The 19,618-nt window shown below is 41.0% G+C and overlaps 1 protein-coding gene across 2 annotated transcripts in view; it reads left to right on the top strand.

Annotated features, from left to right (window-relative positions):
• Positions 1-1,981: 1,981 nt before the first annotated feature.
• Positions 1,982-19,618, top strand: part of LOC137871498 (cGMP-dependent 3',5'-cyclic phosphodiesterase) — a 141,512-nt gene continuing 123,875 nt past the window's right edge. For both annotated transcript variants that reach the window (XM_068709347.1, XM_068709331.1), the window contains exons 1-2: positions 1,982-2,420; positions 2,539-2,652. In XM_068709347.1, coding sequence (XP_068565448.1) covers positions 2,594-2,652 — 59 coding nt within the window. In that variant the 5' untranslated portion in view covers positions 1,982-2,420; positions 2,539-2,593. The remainder of the gene's footprint in view (positions 2,421-2,538; positions 2,653-19,618) is intronic.

The following is a 19,618-nucleotide window of genomic DNA, read 5'->3' as shown; positions in this document are numbered from 1 at the left end:
CTTGTCTGACACATCGCATTGTCCCTCTGTGTTTTCTAAATTAGTGCTTCATAAAATGAGGTGTCATATACCCCCGGTTGGTAGTTCCCTGTGTGATAAGAGAAAAAAGAAAAGCGTCATCTTGATTCTTAAATTGCCTTCTTTTTAAAATGCTTTTTTGACAAGTTTGAACTGATGTTCGAGCACAATCTACATCAACAACTGATGCTGGGATCAATTTACATCGGCACAACAGATCTAATTTTTGGACTCCCTCTGGTCTTTCTCTTTTACAGTGAGATAGTCTGGCTTAAATCAGATTTGTATCTGTTTAGACGGTGATGTGGAGCTCATCCATTCTTTTTGTCACACAATTTATCAAATAAAGGACCTTTAATATAATCAAATGTAACCCACGTGTAGAGATGGATGTACACCAACAACAAAGTATATGCCAGTCAAAACACTGTAAGTTGTTTTGTATGTTTTAACTGAGTGGTATAGGGTCAGGACCCCTACAATGGCTCACAAGATGATTAATGGGAGGATGAAAAAAAAAGAAAAGAAAACTTTCAACACAGTCTGGAAACTTGAGATAAGTAATCCACCGCAGTAACGAACCACCAGGAGGCCCATTGCCATCCCTCCTTATCTAGGTGCTGGTTTTACCCCTGAGCCCAGGAGACCTCTGAACTTTCTGTAATAGCCTGTCAGAGATTTTGGTGTTGTTTAGTGATCTGCTGTACTACACTGTAAGCTGCTTTGCAGTGCAACATTTGTTCAGTGTGTTGTAAATAGGACTTTTACACAGCAGGCATTTTGACATGTAATTCATAACATTAATCATATCTGCCTGTTCAAGAGTATTGTGCATATTGGCCCTTTAATACATGTATATCTTACTGAGACACCTAATGGAATGGACACATTACTAATGTTAGTTGCACCGTAATGTTAGATTTTTATTTGCCTATGAAGTCCATTTTAAAACCAATTTTCAATCTTGGTCTCTTGAATAATGAAATAGTAGCAGTATAGAGAACACAGCCACAGAGACTTATTACTCTGTATATAAGGTAAGAGGAAAATATGAAGGTGCAATTTGTAATCCAAATGTGTTGCCCCACCACCAAAGCTCAAAGCACAATTAAAGATAATCATGCTTTACAGTGCTACATGGATTAACACCATGAATCCAAAATATATGGAGGCCCTGAACATGCACACAGGTGTTTGCAGTTATGTCTGATTGGCTGATTAGCTCTTGTTGGAGCTAGGTGGTATAAATTTCCTGGGGTCACCAATCATTAACTTCTAATAATGATAGAGATTATGATTACGAACAGAAACAACAAATCAGTGTTAGAAGAGTATCAGAGCTGTCAATCAATCACAGTCTGCACATACTCTCACAGTCGTGAGTAGAGGTCTAATCAGGCAGACGTAATTGAGAACGCCTGTGGAGGTGGACTGTGGCTGCAGGCTACTGGGGTTTTCATATTTTCAGATGCTTTGTTTATATAAAATACTGATTTTCTATGTGTCTTACGTGAATAGTTTGTCCAAAAATCCTTACTGGCTCTTTAGAATGTAAAACAGCTGACATCTGAAGACACTTGGGGATATTTAAAGGCCTTGAATGTCAACAAACATGGCTCCTGTTTCACTAGGCATTGCTCTTGTAGTGAATCCCTGCAGCTTGCTTGTGTATATGTGTGTGTGTGTGCGTGTGTGTGTGTGTGTGTGTGTGTGTGTGTGTGTGTGTGTGTGTGTGTGTAGGCTACGGGGAAGACCATATAAGGCAGAAGATTTGTGTTGGACCTTGAGACCTGTGTCCCGTGATAGACACACTGGAGTCTATAGTGCAACATGTGGTTTTATCGTGAAACCCTGCCAGCACGAGCCGATAAGATCCCCTTTTGTTTTGGAATAGAAAGGAAACAAGTTCAAGTCGTGTCCTGCAGAGCTACAGTATATCTGCAGCACGAAGAAGAAGAAGACGTGCGCGTGGTGGGAGTTGTGTCAAAATGCGCAGCTGGTGTGTGAAGATACACCGTGAAAGTTGAATTTTCACAACACGACTTTCATTTTCACGGATGACTTAGTGCTCACGGGAGAGCAGGCATGACCCGAGGGAGATTGTTTGTCAGCGCACGCGGAGGAGCGACGTGCTCAGCTCCGGTTTGACTGACGCGTCTTTTGACTGTTGATGTGTCCATGTGGCGTAGAGCGTTAAACTACCGGCTGACCGCTCTCTCTCTCTCGCTATCTCTCTCAACCTCTCTCCCTCGCTCTCTCTACGCTCAGTCGTTTTTATCCTCGCTCACCATAGCTCGAGTATCAGTTACCGGGTCCCGACCAATCCCCGCGCGCTGTCAGAGCTCGAGAGGAGACAGCAGCGGAGAGCAGACCGGAGAGAGGCAGACATACAGGCTAAAGAGGTGGAGAGGAAGCGGGAGGAGCGCACACACACCCAACTATCTGTCCATCCATCCATCCATCTATCGTCTATTCTCCTAACCCGTCCCCCCCTCCTCCTTTCCTCCCCTTGCTCGCCAGGTCCTCCTGACTGCAGCTGTTGGGTTAACCGGAGAGGTGCGAGGCAGGATGCGCGATGGGACAAGCGTGCGGACACGCGCTCCTCTGCCGTAGCCAGCCGCCGTCCTCCGAGATGTAAGTGTGTGTCTCATAACTATGTATGCAGGGAATACTGTGTGTTGCGTTTGTATACCTTGAAACATCTCTCGCCACTTCTGCATACAGCGCACAAACTAAACGTGGCGCCTCGCATTGAGCCAATTACTGACTGGTGGTGCTGGTGGTGTGAGTGTGACCTGCTGGGTGTCATTATCCCCCTGACAGCGGCAGTGAAGACCCCAGGTGAACTATGCAGGTGGTTGTCAGTATGAACATCACACTGTAATATCACTAAAATGTTCCTATAGTGTGTCCACAGAGAGTTTATTGACCTTATCGTGCCTTTGTATCTTCCATGCAGCCATAAGGCTCCTCTTCCTCTAATATCCCTTATGGGATAGATAAATCTCATAGCCCTCATAATTGCATTCTCTCGATCGTTATATTCAAATGTTTTTGTTTTTTTTAAAGGGCTGACTTAAGAAAACCACCTTATCCTAAAATACTGTTTGGCAATCCAGCCGCTTTCTCCTTTATAACAGGGTTATAAGCAGTAACTAATAGCTTTGTTAATTAATAAATAATTCACTAATGCTTTATAAATCAATGAATAATAAAAGCTTTTGGGTTGCCAGGTTGTTGAACTTTCTCTTTGATGGATTAGCTTTACCTTCTGGAATAGGGCTGCTAGAAATTGGACCAACATGTGTATATTACCAATTTATTATGCATTTAGTGATTGATTATTGAGATTTTTCCCAAAATGTGTTCTCCTTAATGATTTATAAGTCATCTCTAAAGCATTAGTAGGTGATTTATTAACCATAAATATAGATATCTATATAAGATGTATATATATTTGAGAATAAATGCCCTGTAAGTGCAGTTTTCTCCTTTGAACCCCCAACAATGCATCATCACAGAGCTTAAAACCAGGCTGTTTTTCAGTATGAATGTTCATTCTTGACCCCGAGGCTATTTTCCTTGTTCATGAAAAGTTTACATTTTGGAGATTGAGAAGCCTTTTGCACAGGAGAGCCAATATCAAATCAAAGGTCGATCAAAGGAGGCTGACACGATCAATATTAATACAATAAAGCAGCCCAGCTTTGCATCCTATCGTTGTGAAGCTTGTAGTGTTTACTATGAGTTGAGAACATCTCAGAGAGGTGTTTATTGAACTTTGTGGTGATTATTAGTTGTGTCGTTGTTCAGTCTCTGTGTGTGTTTGTCATAGCTGCTCTCAGTGGCACCTGTCTGGGAGAAAAACACTTTAAAATGTCAGCTGTGTTCAGCTAAATGTTAGCTAATAAAGCAAACCCCTCCTGATAGGTTTCTGTCTTTTTGAAATGAAAGTTTGCCATGTAAACACGCAATGCCCGTTCTCAAATGAAGTGACGCATCTGTTGCTGCAGAGACAAGTGATGGTGATCAAACGCGTGGCTGATCAAACGGCATGCACCTATATACTGTATGTATGGTGAGAGCTTCCCTCAGGGCATGCATGTCTTGATGCCAATGTGTTTTTTTTTTAAAATGCTCTAAGTCGCCTCTCCCTCTCGCATAGCTGAATAGTGTGCGGATAATAACATTGTGATGCCATTATACGCTGATTGCACAAAACATTAGAGACATCTCCCTCGTATCAAATTTCAACCCCTTTTTGTCTCAAAGCTGAAAATCCTCATCTAATGTTCTCCTTCATTACTGGTTTAAATTCAATAAGGGAAGTAACTGAAGCATAATGGCTTATGTTCACCTCAGCAGCGCTTGTGCTCAAAGACTATAAGCTTCTTACATTGGGCATTTGTTGTCCGTCTAGGAGAACATTGGAGGGATAATGAATCTGCCAGGTGGATATCAACGATCTTTGATGTACAGTGAGTTTCAGGGAGCTGGTCTCAACTGCTCCGCTCAAGTTGGAGTCGCTTTTGACTCGCAGACTCGGCGTCTGTGATCAGTTAAGCTCATAAGGTGTGAGATGCTGTCATGAAATACACAAGAGCAGATGTCAAACGTGTACCTGTTTATGATCCCTCCTCTGATGGAGCGTTGCGATTAAAAAGTCCAACATGGCCTTTTGTGTTTCCATCACATTGATGGCTTTCTTGGATGCCTGGATTGAGGCTGTGAGAGACAGTTGTTCATTGACCAGGCGCTACAGTTTCAGTAATCACACCCATGTTTTTCGGTCTAAGCTTAGACCTTCATTCACCCTTGGTGTGTAATGTTTTAAGCTTTATGTTGCCGTTTGCGTGTTCAGTGCACATTATTCATCATTTTAGCAGCCAATAGGCATCGCCCTTGTAGTCTGTAATTTGAGTGTGTGTATTTGTGTGCCAGCCGGTGTGCATGTGGACAGTCTTCAGCCTGAAAAAAAATTTGCAATTTACTGGATTGATGCCAGGAAGTCATATCCCTCAGCCTCCTGAAGAACACACACACACAGACACACACACACACACACACACACACACACACACACACACACACACACACACACACACACACACACACACACACACACTCTCTCACTCGCACACAGAATTGCACAAAAGTACACAGCAGCAGCAGAGTTGTAACCTGATTCCTGGTGTGTGTGTGTGTGTGTGTGTGTGTGTGTGTGTGTGTGTGTGTGTGTGCGTGAGAAAAAGAGAGAAAGGATGCTGACATTGCACTGTGTTATCATCAGTAATGGGCTCATCAATACTAAAATATTCAGACACAGAGAGAGAGCGAGACAGAGAGGGAGAGGGCAGAGGGAGATGAAGTGAAAGCAGTGAGAAACCATTGTGAGTTGCTTGTGTTTGTGTGTTTGTCTACAGAATATGTTTTGCTTCAACAAAACATTCTGCTTAAATTCACAGATTAATCTGCATTTTGATTCATTGTCGCTGAGTGCAGAATTGTATGTCGCTTTGGAGGCCAGCAGTAGATAATAGATACTATTTAATATATTTCTATACAAGATCACTAAATGTTTTCCACTCCTCTAAACGTGTAGAAAATAATTTAAACGGAGGAGCTGTGCACATGCAAAAACTCTTTCCCTCCAGTTGAAGAGCAAGTTAAGCATGTAATTACTTTTGAAATACTCAACTGAAACAATATTTGGTTGAGTTCATTTTCTGCATGAATATAATGAGGCGACTGCCAAAGCTTGGATGTTGTGAATGCTCTTCCAGCTGAATCATCAGTACATAAGATGAGCAACTGTAAAACAAAATCATTGTCTATAATGAAAAGTCAAAAGTCTGAGAGAAGAGCAAAGTCATCAAACATTCAATCACCAAGCTTAAAAGTGTGGTCCCAACACCACCAATGGCAGGTTTACGATAGAAATAGAGCTTTGTAGAGCTTAATAATGATCATATATTCACCAGTTTTAATCATTTAACTTTGGGGTTCTGGGTTTTGGGTCCTAAGTGAATTCAACAACTGGTGAAGTGTTTAGTTCCTGATTGCAGAGAGGAAGCATTCTGAATTTTCTACGGCTCTGATTTGTCCCTCCGGCCATACCAAAGTAAGGGAATAAACTTTATGCCAGAAACAAAGCTGAAAAGGATTCTACCCTAACAGAAACCTAGCTTCATGACATTATCCAGGAGCCTCTGCTGGATTTCATTAGCGTTGAGGTTATCATTAAAGGATAACATCAACTGCAAACATGAGTTTAATGTGTGGCTTAAACGGAACCGGTACAGATAGTTGTAGAGGTCACATCCGCACATGAATCTCCCTGCCCAAAGTGTCGCACACACATACACACATGCACACACCATTCATCCATCCATTTTCCATACCCGCTTATCCAGTGCAGGGTTGCAGGGGGCCGAACCCAATCCCAGCTCACAATAGGGAGAGACCGGGTACCCCCTGGACAAGTGTCCAGTGTATCTCAGGGCTCATAAATATAGAGAACAGGCGGCAGCCTCCGGGTTTGAAAAGTGAAACCAATGGGGAAGTAGCTTAAACTGGCATTCTTTCTAATAGCCAGCAGGGGGCGACTCCTCTGGTTGCAAAACAATTCTGATTGCATCGAAGTCTACGAGAAAATGACCCTACTTCTCACTTGATTTCAGTAAAGTTTATGGTCTCAATCCCTGATTTCAAGTCATCTTCAATACAGCATGATGTTCATTTAGTAAATGATGGTCCAATTTAAAGTGAAATAGACAATAAAGCAGGGTATGCTTTAGGTCGTGACTACCTTGTGATTGACAGGATGCTAACGGCGTTGTCCAGTCTGGGAGTTGTCTGTGTTTTTGTCTTATAACTTTAACCCTTTCACAGTGTGTTTTCAGTTTGTGGAAGTATTGGTCGCCTAAAAATGTCTAATTCAGTATTCGGTTGTACTTAGCTCCACCCTCTCATGTCACTTCTGGTTGCAAAAAAACAAGATGGCGACTGCCAAAATCCCAAGATGGCGACAGCAACAATGCCAAACTGAAGGCGTCGTCACCATAGTCCACAAACCAATGAGCGACGTCACGGTGACTACGTCAACTTCTTATACACAGTCTATGATAGAGAATCACATTCACTCTCGCTTATGGACAGTTTAAAGTCTTCAGTACATAAGAATAACATGACTTTGGACTGCGGGAGGAAACCGGATTACGCGCACACTGTGAAGAATTTAAAGTTAAAAAGCAATGTTAGTGTGTTTAATAATCACTCCTAGTGGTGGATATAATGTTATAACATGTTTGTTTGGAAAAGTGTTAAATCATAAAAGTATAATCATTCTATGTATCAAACTATAAAATGCAGTTACTGAATGTTTTGAGGGAAAGAGAGAGACCTTTGAGACAGGCTTTTCAGATCCGAAAACAACTGTATGATAATGAGATGAGTTTGGTGAGCCGACTTCAGGAATGTAAGGTGTTAACAGTGGGGGAAGGAGATGTTTTGATCAAACAGAGATGTAGATGAAGACAGCCCTAAGAAAACATGGGGGTCGGGTACATGCAGTTTTATGAGGAGGAGGACAGGTCGGACCAGAGGACACTATTCAGACATTATGGGGATCACTTAGACCAATGGAGAGCATTGTCCGAGGACAGGAGGAGACAATCAGATTCCAGCCAATCACAAAGCTGATAATGGACTTTTGAAAGTAAACTACTGACTTTTGGGTATAAAAACATTGTTCGGAGAGATGTTGTTCAGTTCTTGGCGATCCTCTTTACTGTAAACTGGCGTTTGTAGGCCGGTAGGGGGGGAGAGTCTTTGAACTCGGTTTCGCGATTCCTTACTGTCGACAGTGTAATTCAGTTTGTAATTGTCTTTTAGCATTTGTGAATTATAAATACTTTTTCATTGTAAGCCGGATCCAGCTGATTTTTCTTAGCGTGACTTCGTTGCTCAAACAACAACGAAAGAGCGAGAGGTCCACGGCCTCCTGCGAGCAGAGGTCTCACTCCACCACAACACACACACACACTCATGCACTTTTTGATTTAATGGTGAAAGTAAAGTGCAGTATCTTAGTTTCAGATATGAAAGCAATAGGAAACTTTTATTTACATTTGTATTTAATAGATACACTTGTGATATACAGTGCAATGGAGCTTAAGGAACAGCAATTAGAATTCAGAATAAGTCCAGACACCAGAATGGTGGGATGGCCCCTTTTATATTCAAAGTGAAACCAGGAGGGCAATGCAAATACAAACATGTCCACATTGCTCAAAGTAGTATGGGAGCTTGGACTATATTGCTGCACCAAATTGATTAAACTCAATGCACTCAATAATTGCCATAACAAGGCTCGTATTTTACTCTGTGTGTATTTAAGCCAGAAGGACGGAGATGGATGCATTCATTTAGCGATGCCAACACTCTGTTTAACATTAACGTTAAACAGAGTGTAATCTATATAATGAGATGTAAAACAACTGTCCCAATCCCTAACCGAGTGGAAATCAATTTTGTCATTAGCTTTGGCTAAATGTTCTTTGGTTCTCCTTGATTTGCCTCGTAATCGTGATTTCTTGTAGCCAGTATAGATCATAGTGGTTGTCTAGTGCCTCCAGTAAATTTGATCCAAATTGCTGTACCATATGAATAGCTTTTTGTTTAATTATTATATATCAAACGGGATCTCTGCATATTCCTGGCAAATACTGTGCTTCCTAATTGAGATGTAAATGGAGCCAATATGGAGTCGAGGTTGAGCCGATGAGAAGACTTTGTACTGTGCAGAGGGAACAAGTTTTTATGTTTCACATGTTATCGACACTGGAACGACTTCAGCTGGTCCATCTGTTCAAATAGGAAGATGAACTAGTACGACAAACAAAGACACAAAACACATGAGCTTATTTTCAGTCAAATTGTTGTCAGTGTTTTCTGTTAGATTTAACACATAGCTGAGAGAATCTGAATCAGCATTGTGCTCAATGTGAGCCAGGATCATTTCATAAATGGAAATCTGATAGTTTGCAGCTGCAGGTTTATGTTGTACATAAATTAGAGCGCTAACTTTTATATTCAGCAATTAAGGTAGGTCTAGTTCCAGATTGAGACATTAAAACATACAGTAGATTTTAGGTGGTGGACCTGGTTGCATCATTGAAAGAGAATAGCGGCCTTTATTATTCTATTTCATTTCAGCACGGCTCTGACAAACTGAAGCACAGGGGAGTGAAAGCAATGATGTCTTCAAAGCTAACATACGTATGTGAATCACACTCGTAGACCTGCCCCGCAGCGGTGATTGGGCAGTTTATTATTTGACAATGTCATGAAGAAGCTTAGTGCACAAAAATATGTGAGTTTGCTTCGACATGAAATGGAACCTTGAGATTGGACAAACAGCACTGCTCCTTTGTTTCCTATATAGATTCCCTCAAAACATTCATTTGTTTTCACCTTTTTGTCTGCAGGAGTGAGTGTATGCTTTTGCAGTGTTTATCTAGAAACACAGTATATTATATTCCATCTCTGCTGTTTCTTTTGTGGGCTCTACACAAGAATAGAAAACCTGGCCAGCTGGTCACTTGTGATGAATGTTTCTCAGACCTTATTAGGAAGCGTTATTTTAAAGCCTGAGGCTAGAATTACAGTTTGGTTGAGCTTATTGTTTCATATGTTTCAGGTTTGAGATTAAAGTACATTACAGTAGTTTCAATGTTAGGTCGAGGTTAGAGGAAGAATTTGATGAAGTACATTATAAAACATAAGGAAGTAACGATTTTCATTCCCGATGCAGATATCCGGGCTTTGGGTATCGGTAGATACCGAGTACCGATCTGATACCAGTATGTAATTAAAAAGCTGAATGTCAGGCTTGACTTAAACATAGCTTTACTTGCTTTGTAAAAACAAATAAAAACATTTACATTTCCTGAATTGTTATTTAAAATAAATCACAAGTCAGCAACTTTCATGATAATGTACAGGAATTGCAATTCAACTGTAAAGATTTTTAATGAAGCAGTAAATTTGTCAAAACGTAAACAGGAATTACAGTTCCAGTATATAATGTATGTTGCATATAAACATAGAAACGAATTGACTAAATTGGCCCCATTGTCACCAAAACCTGATCCGGCTATTTAAGTCACAATCGGCCCGATATCGGTATTGGTGCATCCCTAATATGACAGTCATGGTAACAGAACAGCTCCAGGGAGTGAATTTAAGTCAGTGCAATATCATCACAAGTGTATGAGTGTGTGTGTGTGTGTGTGTGTGTGTGTGTGTGTGTGTGTGTGTGTGTTTTTGTGTGTGAGCCTGGAGGTGTCTCAGGGAAATGAGCCTGACAGCTCCCATGGTTCCCAGCTTTAACTCCAGCAGCTCCTGTCAGCTTTCTTATCTCTATGGACTGTTGCCACAGACAGGTGTGTGTGTGTGTGTGTGTGTGTGTGTGTGTGTGTGTGTGTGTGTGTGTGTGTGTGTGTGTGTGTGTGTGTGTGTGTGTGTGTGTGTGTGTGTGTGTGTATGTGTGGGCACATTTGTGTGTCAGTAATCCAATGGACAGCCACAACTGTGTTTGTCGGGGTTTTGGCAGCGGCTACAACTGGCGTGTGTGTGTGTGTGTGTGTATGTGTGTGTTTGTGTACACTCCCTTGACAGATTAAGGTGGGATGTGAGGTAGCTGTGTTTGGGACACAGAGTTTTGGTTTAATTAGAAAACACTATAAAGCACCTCTGTGTGTGAGACAGATCTCATTGATAAGCAGTAGAGGTGTGTGTGTGTGTGTGTGTGTGTGTGTGTGTGTGTGTGTCCTCTTAACTTCTAGCCTGAGGAGTAAATAACCTTAAATAAACTTGGTGTACTCTGTCATACAGCAGATTAGGTTTGGCATCCAGCTTTAGCACTTGTCTTTATGAAGTTTGTGTTTAATGTTTGTTGTTCTGGTGTGACGCCACAATGCTCGAATGCATTTACTACTCACCTTCAGTGTAGCTACATCTATTTTAGTTTGTAGCTTTACTCATTTGTTTTTGCAGGCAACCTGTGTGTGTGTGTATGTCTATCTTTAGACAAGTGGGAAGTTCACAGACACAGGATTATTGTTACAGTATGATTATTATGGTTACTACAACATTTTAGGAGTAAGAGTAAATCCAGTAGTGGCGTACGGTATGTGGAATAAAAGTGACTATTTGAGGAAACCGCTGAAAAGAAGTTGGAGATTAAAATGATACAAGATGACCGAAGTAAATTATTAATAAATCTCAAACTGACAGACACAAAAAACCCTCTCACACTCAAGTTCACAGGGTAGCGAGGAGAGATTACTACAAGTTTTTTTTCTGTTGATTTTGTGCAGGTAAGCAGACTGAAATGCCACCGTGGTCAACGACTCCCATGACTCTGTTTAGCTGATTTAATTTTGTTGTCGTTAGCAGTGTGGGTCATTAATTTAGCTTCTGTGGTACATGTTATTGTCTTTTCTAATGCTTGTATTGCTGATATTACTGATGCCATGACAAATTCCATGTAGATGAAAACTTTCTTTGCAATAAATGGTTCTGATTCTGATGTTGCTGCAGTGCATTTTGCAGATGTTTTATGTTGTTCACACAGTAGCTGCAGGTGTTTTCTTTTACTTTTTTAAACATGAATATTTCTGTTAGGTGTTATTGCTTCACAGCTACCGATTTAGCTTTGTTGGCCAAAGTCATATGGACATTGCTACAGTAGTTATTAGTGTGACATTGTTGTGCTCGGCCTCGGCAGTCAGTTGAGCAGCAGAATGTGTTCCTGTGCTCCGGCTCCTCTTGCCCTGACTGCAGGGCTTTTTTTCTCATCGATCGGCTCTATAGATTGACTCACACAGAGATAAAGCCACTGACGGGCTGTAAGTGTCGCATTTGGGACGTTCAGGGGTTTTGCGGTGCTTGTGATGCTGAATTAAATGACTTCCACAGCATACGAACACACAGTCTACAGAGACGTACACACACCCCTCATACATAAACAGACTCCCTCTCAGCTGCTCTCACATGCACACACACCACAGTAGACGCATGCATACATATACTGTCGTGTATTGTATTTCTGTCTGCAGGCCACTATGCGGCCAGTATTTTGACACACAGCCAAATGGAAACATGGCGGTGACTGCTCTGATCACATGGACGCTCAACTATTGACTGTTGGTGTAACTATGTGTCCTCACTGTCTATGTCGTTGCTCCTTTTAAACTCTCTGTTCTCTTCACATCACCTCATTTGTGTGCCGTTGTCTCCGTTTATCCTCCGTTTTGGACAGAGACAGACAAAGGGAGACAGGTGTGACGAAAAAAAGAAGAGGCTGCTGAGATGGCTTGATAGATGAAGGGCAGGTGTTTCATCTGAAGGGTGGTCCAGGTTGCCTGGCAACTAATGGTGTCACAGGTTACTTCAAATATAGGGGTATTATATTTCATCAGTCCTAGATGTAGTGTTTTCCTCTTTTAAGCTGTCTGTATATTCATCTTTTTACAGTCTTGTAAGCGTGAATTCATACTTTTTAATGTATTGTGTGTGTGTGTGTGTGTGTGTGTGTGTGTGTGTGTGTGTGTGTGTGTGTGTGTGTGTCTTTTCACGGCTGTGTGACAAGAGTAGGACTCATGTCTCCTGCAGGTTTTTCTTCCTTCTTTTTCCTGGGAATGTGGTTGCGACTTGAACCAATGAAAGATGAGTGGAACAGATGTAATACTTTAGGATGCGTAGTTGTTTTACTTTTATCAAATTTTCTTAAAACGTGGGTACATTTTGTAAAGACACAATGTTTACACGGTGCACATGTTTTTTTTTATTTCTCCAAGCTTTCCATATGCTGACTTACCAATTATAATTAAAAACTTTTCATTTTGTAATCGTACTACCTCCGTTTTGATGAGTTTCTAGTTCTTAAACCCTTCCTACTATTACTAGCCCTCCAGACTAGTGGTTGCCAGTCTGGCTGGTCAGCTCTCAGACTCCTGCTGGTTTTCTTTCTCACCATTTAACATTGATTTATTTTTGGACACCAGGTGATTGCTGTTAGCTACTGCTCGAATAAAAAAAACAGCAGGATGATTGTGCTCCCAACTGCTTGCTCTACTGCTCTGACTGGATATGGCAGGTGCATTGGAGAGAAACACCAGTACTGGCAAACACCAGTATGCAGTCATTTCTGAAAACTTAATGACTTTACTTAATGACTCAATTAGAGACTTTTCCCATTGAGTCTTCCCTGACTGTATTGAGTCTAAATTAAGTACGTGTTCTTGATGTAGTCAACAAAAGGTCCCAGTTAAAATCAAAGTGACTACAAACATATTAGTTCCCCAGATTTCCCAGAGCCCATGATGACTTCTTTAAATCGCTTGTTCTGTCAGACCACCAGTGCAAATCCCAAAGATATTTAATTTACATTGAGAAATAAAAGATAAAAATGGCAAATTCTCACATTTGAGAAGCTAGAACCAGAGATTTTTTTTAATATGAACCCCAAAATAATTGTCTTCTTCTCTCTTGAAAACGTTTGCTTTAATTGTGCAATATAATAATTCTTAAAGCGGTCAGACGAAAGGAAAGCATCCAAAGGAAACACCTCCTTGTGAAGATGGGAGATCAAGACCGGGAGAAGTGTTAACGGCCTTTTCAAGGTCTGAAGAAATACATTTAAAAATCACCCCCAAATTCATAGAAATGTGCTTGATTTTGGAAAATGAGGCATTTAACAATCCTCTTGATTATACAGGGGAAGTCAAATAACTTCAGGGGTCAAATAACTTTTTTTTGTTAATCTGCAGCACAGGCCAGATCACAATGCACTATGCTGACTGTATTGAGTTAACGATGGACATGGAGGTGTGAGTCGTCTGCGTTCTGTTTTAAACTTCAACAATATGACCATAAGGCAGCATGCAGATTAAAAAGAGTATGATGCCTACTATTGATCCCTGAGGAATACCACAAGTAAAAGGCATGCGATAACTTTTTGAAGCACTAAAAAAACTTGTACAGTAGGGCTGTCGCTGTTAGTACTTGAACGGCACCTGCACATGTACCATATCTAATTATTTTATTTCTGCCATTATTTGAAGCACATTTTTCTCTATAGTGGAGGCCTTATTAACAATTAACACGTTTGAATAATTATGATGTATTTGTTTTTTTCTTCTATTTCTCGTGTTTCACTTTGTTTAATATGCAGAACTTAGCCTACTTTTTTTTTTTTTTTTACTTTGTTCAGGGCTTTAATAGAATCTGGGAGGTTTTTGGAGTTGCATAACTGACTTAAATAATAAGCCCTCTTTTTTATAATTTTTTTCATGTTGGAGTTTCCAGGTTAAGATCACGGTTTTGCACTTTAATATGTATGCAAGGTAAATTATACAGTGATGTAAAGTGCAACCCCTAAAAGCTGAATCAAAAACAAACAGAAATCCATAACATATTGATTGATTCACATGATAGAAGTAAACAGATAGGAATGTGTTGTACATGCAGACTCTGCTACAGGGAGTACAACAGTAACTGCTAATACTGGAAACAATGGCACGTGAATATTTACAACGTATTTTTAGGTGGAAAACAACACAGAGGCATGTTGAGTAGATAACTTGAGCTCAGGTGATGAGCTGTAAACAGACCCACAGAGCTGAGATCATACAGTCTGCACATGAGTGAGTCACAGTACGGGGGGAGACCAAGGACATCAAGGAGTCCTCTCAGAGAGAGCTGGTGGTTTTAAACTCACGGGATGGACGTCATGTAAACTCGAAACCAACTATGTACACCACACTGTCACAAAGTGCTCTTCAGTTCAGTCAGTTCCTCAACAAGGTCAGCATACAGATGGTCATAAATGTTAAGTGCTTCTACCAGAGGCTTTTAAACTGCACAATGTTGGATAAATCAAGTAGCATTAATTTAACTGTCAGAAGCTTGATGCACAGTACAGGATTTGTAAGAATATAATATTTTACACACACACACACACACACACACACACACACACACACACACACACACACACACACACACATATCTATCTATCTATCTATCTATCTATCTATCTATCTATCTATCTATCTATCTATCTATCTATCTATCTATCTATCTATCTATCTATCTATCTATCTATCTATATATATATATATATAGTCAGTTTAAGAAGCAAGAATGCAACACAAAATACTTTCTGTCTGCATACAGACACCAAAAATAGATTGCAACCTTCTACTGCGATCAACAATGAGCCTATCTTGTATTCAGAATGATTATGAAGTACTTTTTATGGATGGAGGTGTAATTTGAATAGTTCATTGAATCACCTATTGATATTCAATAGGGGTTGTTTGCCTGGTTTTCCCAGTTGGCAATCCAGCCTTGGTTAAAAGCTAATCATTGCTAGTATTTTAATAATGCAGTGTTGAAGTATTTTTCACTGTCGTTTCACACCTTCATCACAACTCTTCAGATAACCAGTACATGGCGGATGTACACCCACAAATATATTCTATATATTTAATCTATAAACTACAAATCTGCAAGACAGGACGTGCTTGTGAGTGCTACATCTGAAGTGTTTTGGAGTGAGCTAACACTTGAATATTTAGTGTTGAAATGAAGTGTAAGGTTGGAGCGTGCCTTTGTTGGTTTGACCTATTCTATCACATTTGAGTACAACACAGTGGTGAAGAGACCATAAACTGCTCCCAGACAAACACACAAAGGTTGTCCAGTAAGAACACTCTGCCCTGGCCCTAGGCCACATATGTGTACTCACACACAGATAAATGCAGGCTTACACACACACAGGCACTGTCACATACAGTATCTAGTTGTATTTGTAGAAGTGCTGATAAACAGTCTGGTTGGACAGGGTGGAATTAATTTGCATTAGGACAGAATTGTCTCAGTTTGATTGGGCGTTAAAGCAGCAGCCCTGAGATATGCTAATTTAATGCCAAGGAGCCACCCTCACTGACAATTTCTGTCTCCGAAACGCTTCCAACTTCTAAATGATAACACACAGAGACAGACGCCACCACACACACACACACACACACACACACACACACACACACACACACACACACACACACACACACACACACACACACACACACACACACACACACAGATGCAAACACCGTTCTGTGGTGTGAATCTTATGTTCTTAATTAGAATTTATGCTCATTTCTCTGCCCTGCTGTCAAGAGAAATAAGAGTCTTGGTGTGTGTGTGTTTTCTCAGTACACGTACGCGCATTTGTGTGTGAAGCTGTCTGTCTGATTGATTCCTTTTCATTCTACATTCATCTGTCAGTAACTGTCCCCATTTTCTGTATCATGACGCCAACTGGTCACCTTTCACACATGTCCCATCATGCCTCGAGTCGACACACACACTCACACGCACACACATAGACAGTCATAATTGCCCAGAGGCACTTCATCTTTATCTCTTTCATTCTGTCTCCTGTTCCATCCACTATCTTTTTTTTCTCTCTTTACTTTTTAAAGATTTACTCTTCAAGTCAACTCAAGCGAAAAATGAACAATTTTGACTGCCAGCAGGGGGTCTAGCAGGGATGCATGTGCCGTTTGCACATGCCTTTATTCATGCACGTCTGCACAAACATGCTGTAAATGTACATCCATGTGCACACGGCTGTACATCAGCGCGTTAGAAGAAATACCAGACATTATGTGAATAAAGTCTGTGTGCAGCTCATTTACTTTGTGTTGTAGTTGTATGTGTTAACGCTGTGTTGGGATGCTGCGTGTATCCAGATGTGTGCTTCTGCCCCATGCTTCTAGTTTGTTTACCTCCACATGACAGGTGTACATGTTTGTCATAGTTTCACCGATGTCTCCAGGTGCAGCCTCCTTCTCGACATCAAAGTCAATATTGAGAGAGTTTGTGTATCTTTCATAGCTCTAACCTCTGTTCTCAGGAGAGTTTATAGTCTTTGATGGGCCCATTGCACCTTTTTAAAGTCTTCTTTAAAAAGCTCCCTCCCGGTGGAGTGGATTGATGTTTAAGAGGGGCCACACTTGCTTTCATCTCTTTTGTCTTTTCTCTCTCTCTCTCTCTCTCCCGTAATCTGTGTTGTTTCTTTTTCTTCTCTCTTCGCATCTGCATCAGTGTGTTTACTCGTCGCTCTCCCTCCCTCTTCTTGACTGTGTGCCTCTTTCATCCTCGTCTTTTGCCTTTCGATAAGGACGAGTGATTGCGTGTGTCATACCGTTGCCTGTTTTCTCCGTTGTTGTATTGCGTCGGGGCAGAGCTCGTTGGGTCCCTAACAAGGCAGTCTGGGAAGCTACTTTGATGTCGCCATCAATTTGGTAGTCAGTAATGAGGAGGTTTCTTTGAATCATAGTTCCGCCCCATGTTTGTTGATAATGTTTGTGCCGTGTTGACTCCTTATTGCCTACCGCCCAGTTAATCACTTGCTTGATCCGACTGATAGGCTGGCTGGCAGAAAGGGTCCGTGTTCTGGTCTGCAGTGGAAGTAAGAAACTTGAAGGTTAAACGAGACCGAAAAAAAATCACATCAAATGAAATTTACTAAAGCAGCCGAGCCATTAGCCAAAAACATGCACAGTAATTGCCACTGCAATGAAAACATTTGAAACTCCGGATTCTGTCCTCTGCACTACTGGTTCTGTTCCAGAATGTGTATGTGACTGACTCCGTTTCATTGATTCTTAGACATCTGATTCTCTATAGCTATTTGGGAAATGAGAGAATGACTCAGGACAAAGGGGACAGTCAACAACCGTCTGGACAGGGTGAGGAGTCTGGACAGGAGACAGTGGAGAAATTAATAACTTTGTCAGACTTATTTTAGATGTGTATCTGTCTAATGAAGAACTCTCTTTTCTTCTTTCTGTTGTGTGTGTGTGTGTGGTAAATGGGACAAGGTAGTGGTAGCAGGTGATGTGTTAAGGTCTCTTTTATTCTATTCTTTAAATGTTGCATCAGTGCAGAACATCAAAATTCAACACAGCCTTCCCTCCTCCATCTCTGTTTCCTCTTTTTTCTTCTCTCTCTTCTTCCACCTCCTCTGTGTCTTTGTTCTTAATCTCAGTGCTTGCTAACAGCATGTCACGCCTCTTCTTTTAGTCACAACTCTAATCCTTGAGCCACTTTATTGTCTTTTGTGATTGTGGGGGATGAAAGTTATTACTTGATTGATGTTACTTATTGTTTCTTTTTGCCTTGTATTTTTTTTTAAAAGAGCTTATTAATCACTATAAACTGATCTTCACCCGGATTTTCTGTTGCTGTATCTAAATTTGCAAGTGTTTTCTGCTGCCAGACGACATGGTTCACTGCAGTCTACAGTACATGATGCAATGAGTTTAGAACAGCGGCGTCCAAACCTATCATGCCAGGGGCCTCATAGAGAAAAACAGTCACAAGCCTTTTGATGTAAGAGACTTTATAATGAGCGAGTTTGAACTTCTATGTGCTGTGCACTTGAATCCGCAGTAAGAGGATTTTATCACTATTAAATCACCAGTAAATATGACTAATGGGAAGATGCTGGGCCATGGACTGAAAAGAATGCTGTCAGGTCAGGCGTAGGTCTTGAAGTGGTTTATTTGGCTGTATGAAGAGCCAAATATACTGAGGATCCTTTAGGCAAGGCACCACAGCTGGAGAAATCCTCTTTTCCAAATCCTGGTAGAGGTTCAACAGTGGGGGCTGCAGGTGGAGACTCCATCACATTGCATTTCAGTAAGCTCCAGCTGTTTGTCCTACTCTACTCCCTTCACATCAAGAAAAGAAAGGGTTTGAGATCAGCTAAACGTCGTTCTCAATGACGGCGAAATCTCTTGAAGGGCTGGTTCGATTCTGTTATCAGTGATGTGAGCACAGTCACATATTTTCCCACTATCACAGAAACATTGGTGTTTGAGAAACTGGAGATAATTAACTGAAGAGACGGGAAGTGGGATTTGACTCTCAGAAAGTTTGCAGCAAATGATTTCATGTGTGCATCTTTTCCTTGCAAGCTCTTGTGAGATCAAATACAGAAGAGAGGCCTGCCGATCACTCGGAGTTGCCCAGTTCAACAAAGCTGTGACATTTTCTTTCAAAAGCTCTGACTTGACGACTGTCCCACGACTAAGCCGGCATCAGTAATGCACATCTAAAATTTCCAGTTGACTAAGCACTCTTGATCGGATGCGATTAACAGTTTTCAACACAGTGGTACTCATCACATCACCAGCTGGGGAGCTCTGGTGCTTCCAGTGACTGTTACTCTAGTGATGGTGACACCAACTGTTCACAATAGCAGCTGCATTTTAATAGAGTCAGCCAGCCAAGTATAATTCCTTTTTTTTTAAAATAACTCACAAGTTTAAGTTGTAAGACTGCACCCGGTCCGCGGGCCATAGTTTGGACAACCCTAGCTCTGCTTCTGGAAACAGATATTAAGAGAAGAATTCAGAGAAAATACAAATCAGATGCTGACATTGATCTAGAGTGCTTAAAAAAACAAAACAATAAATGGTTAATCTGCAGTTTATGATACAAATTATACTTTTAACAT

The sequence above is a fragment of the Cebidichthys violaceus genome, unplaced genomic scaffold (assembly GCF_023349555.1).
Source record: "Cebidichthys violaceus isolate CVI_PGR_0920_01 unplaced genomic scaffold, fCebVio1.0.p SCAF_1, whole genome shotgun sequence".
Classification (NCBI taxonomy): Eukaryota; Metazoa; Chordata; class Actinopteri; order Perciformes; family Stichaeidae; genus Cebidichthys; species Cebidichthys violaceus.
The sequence above is the reverse complement of the archived record's forward strand: the minus strand, read 5'-3'. Positions and strand labels throughout refer to the sequence as shown.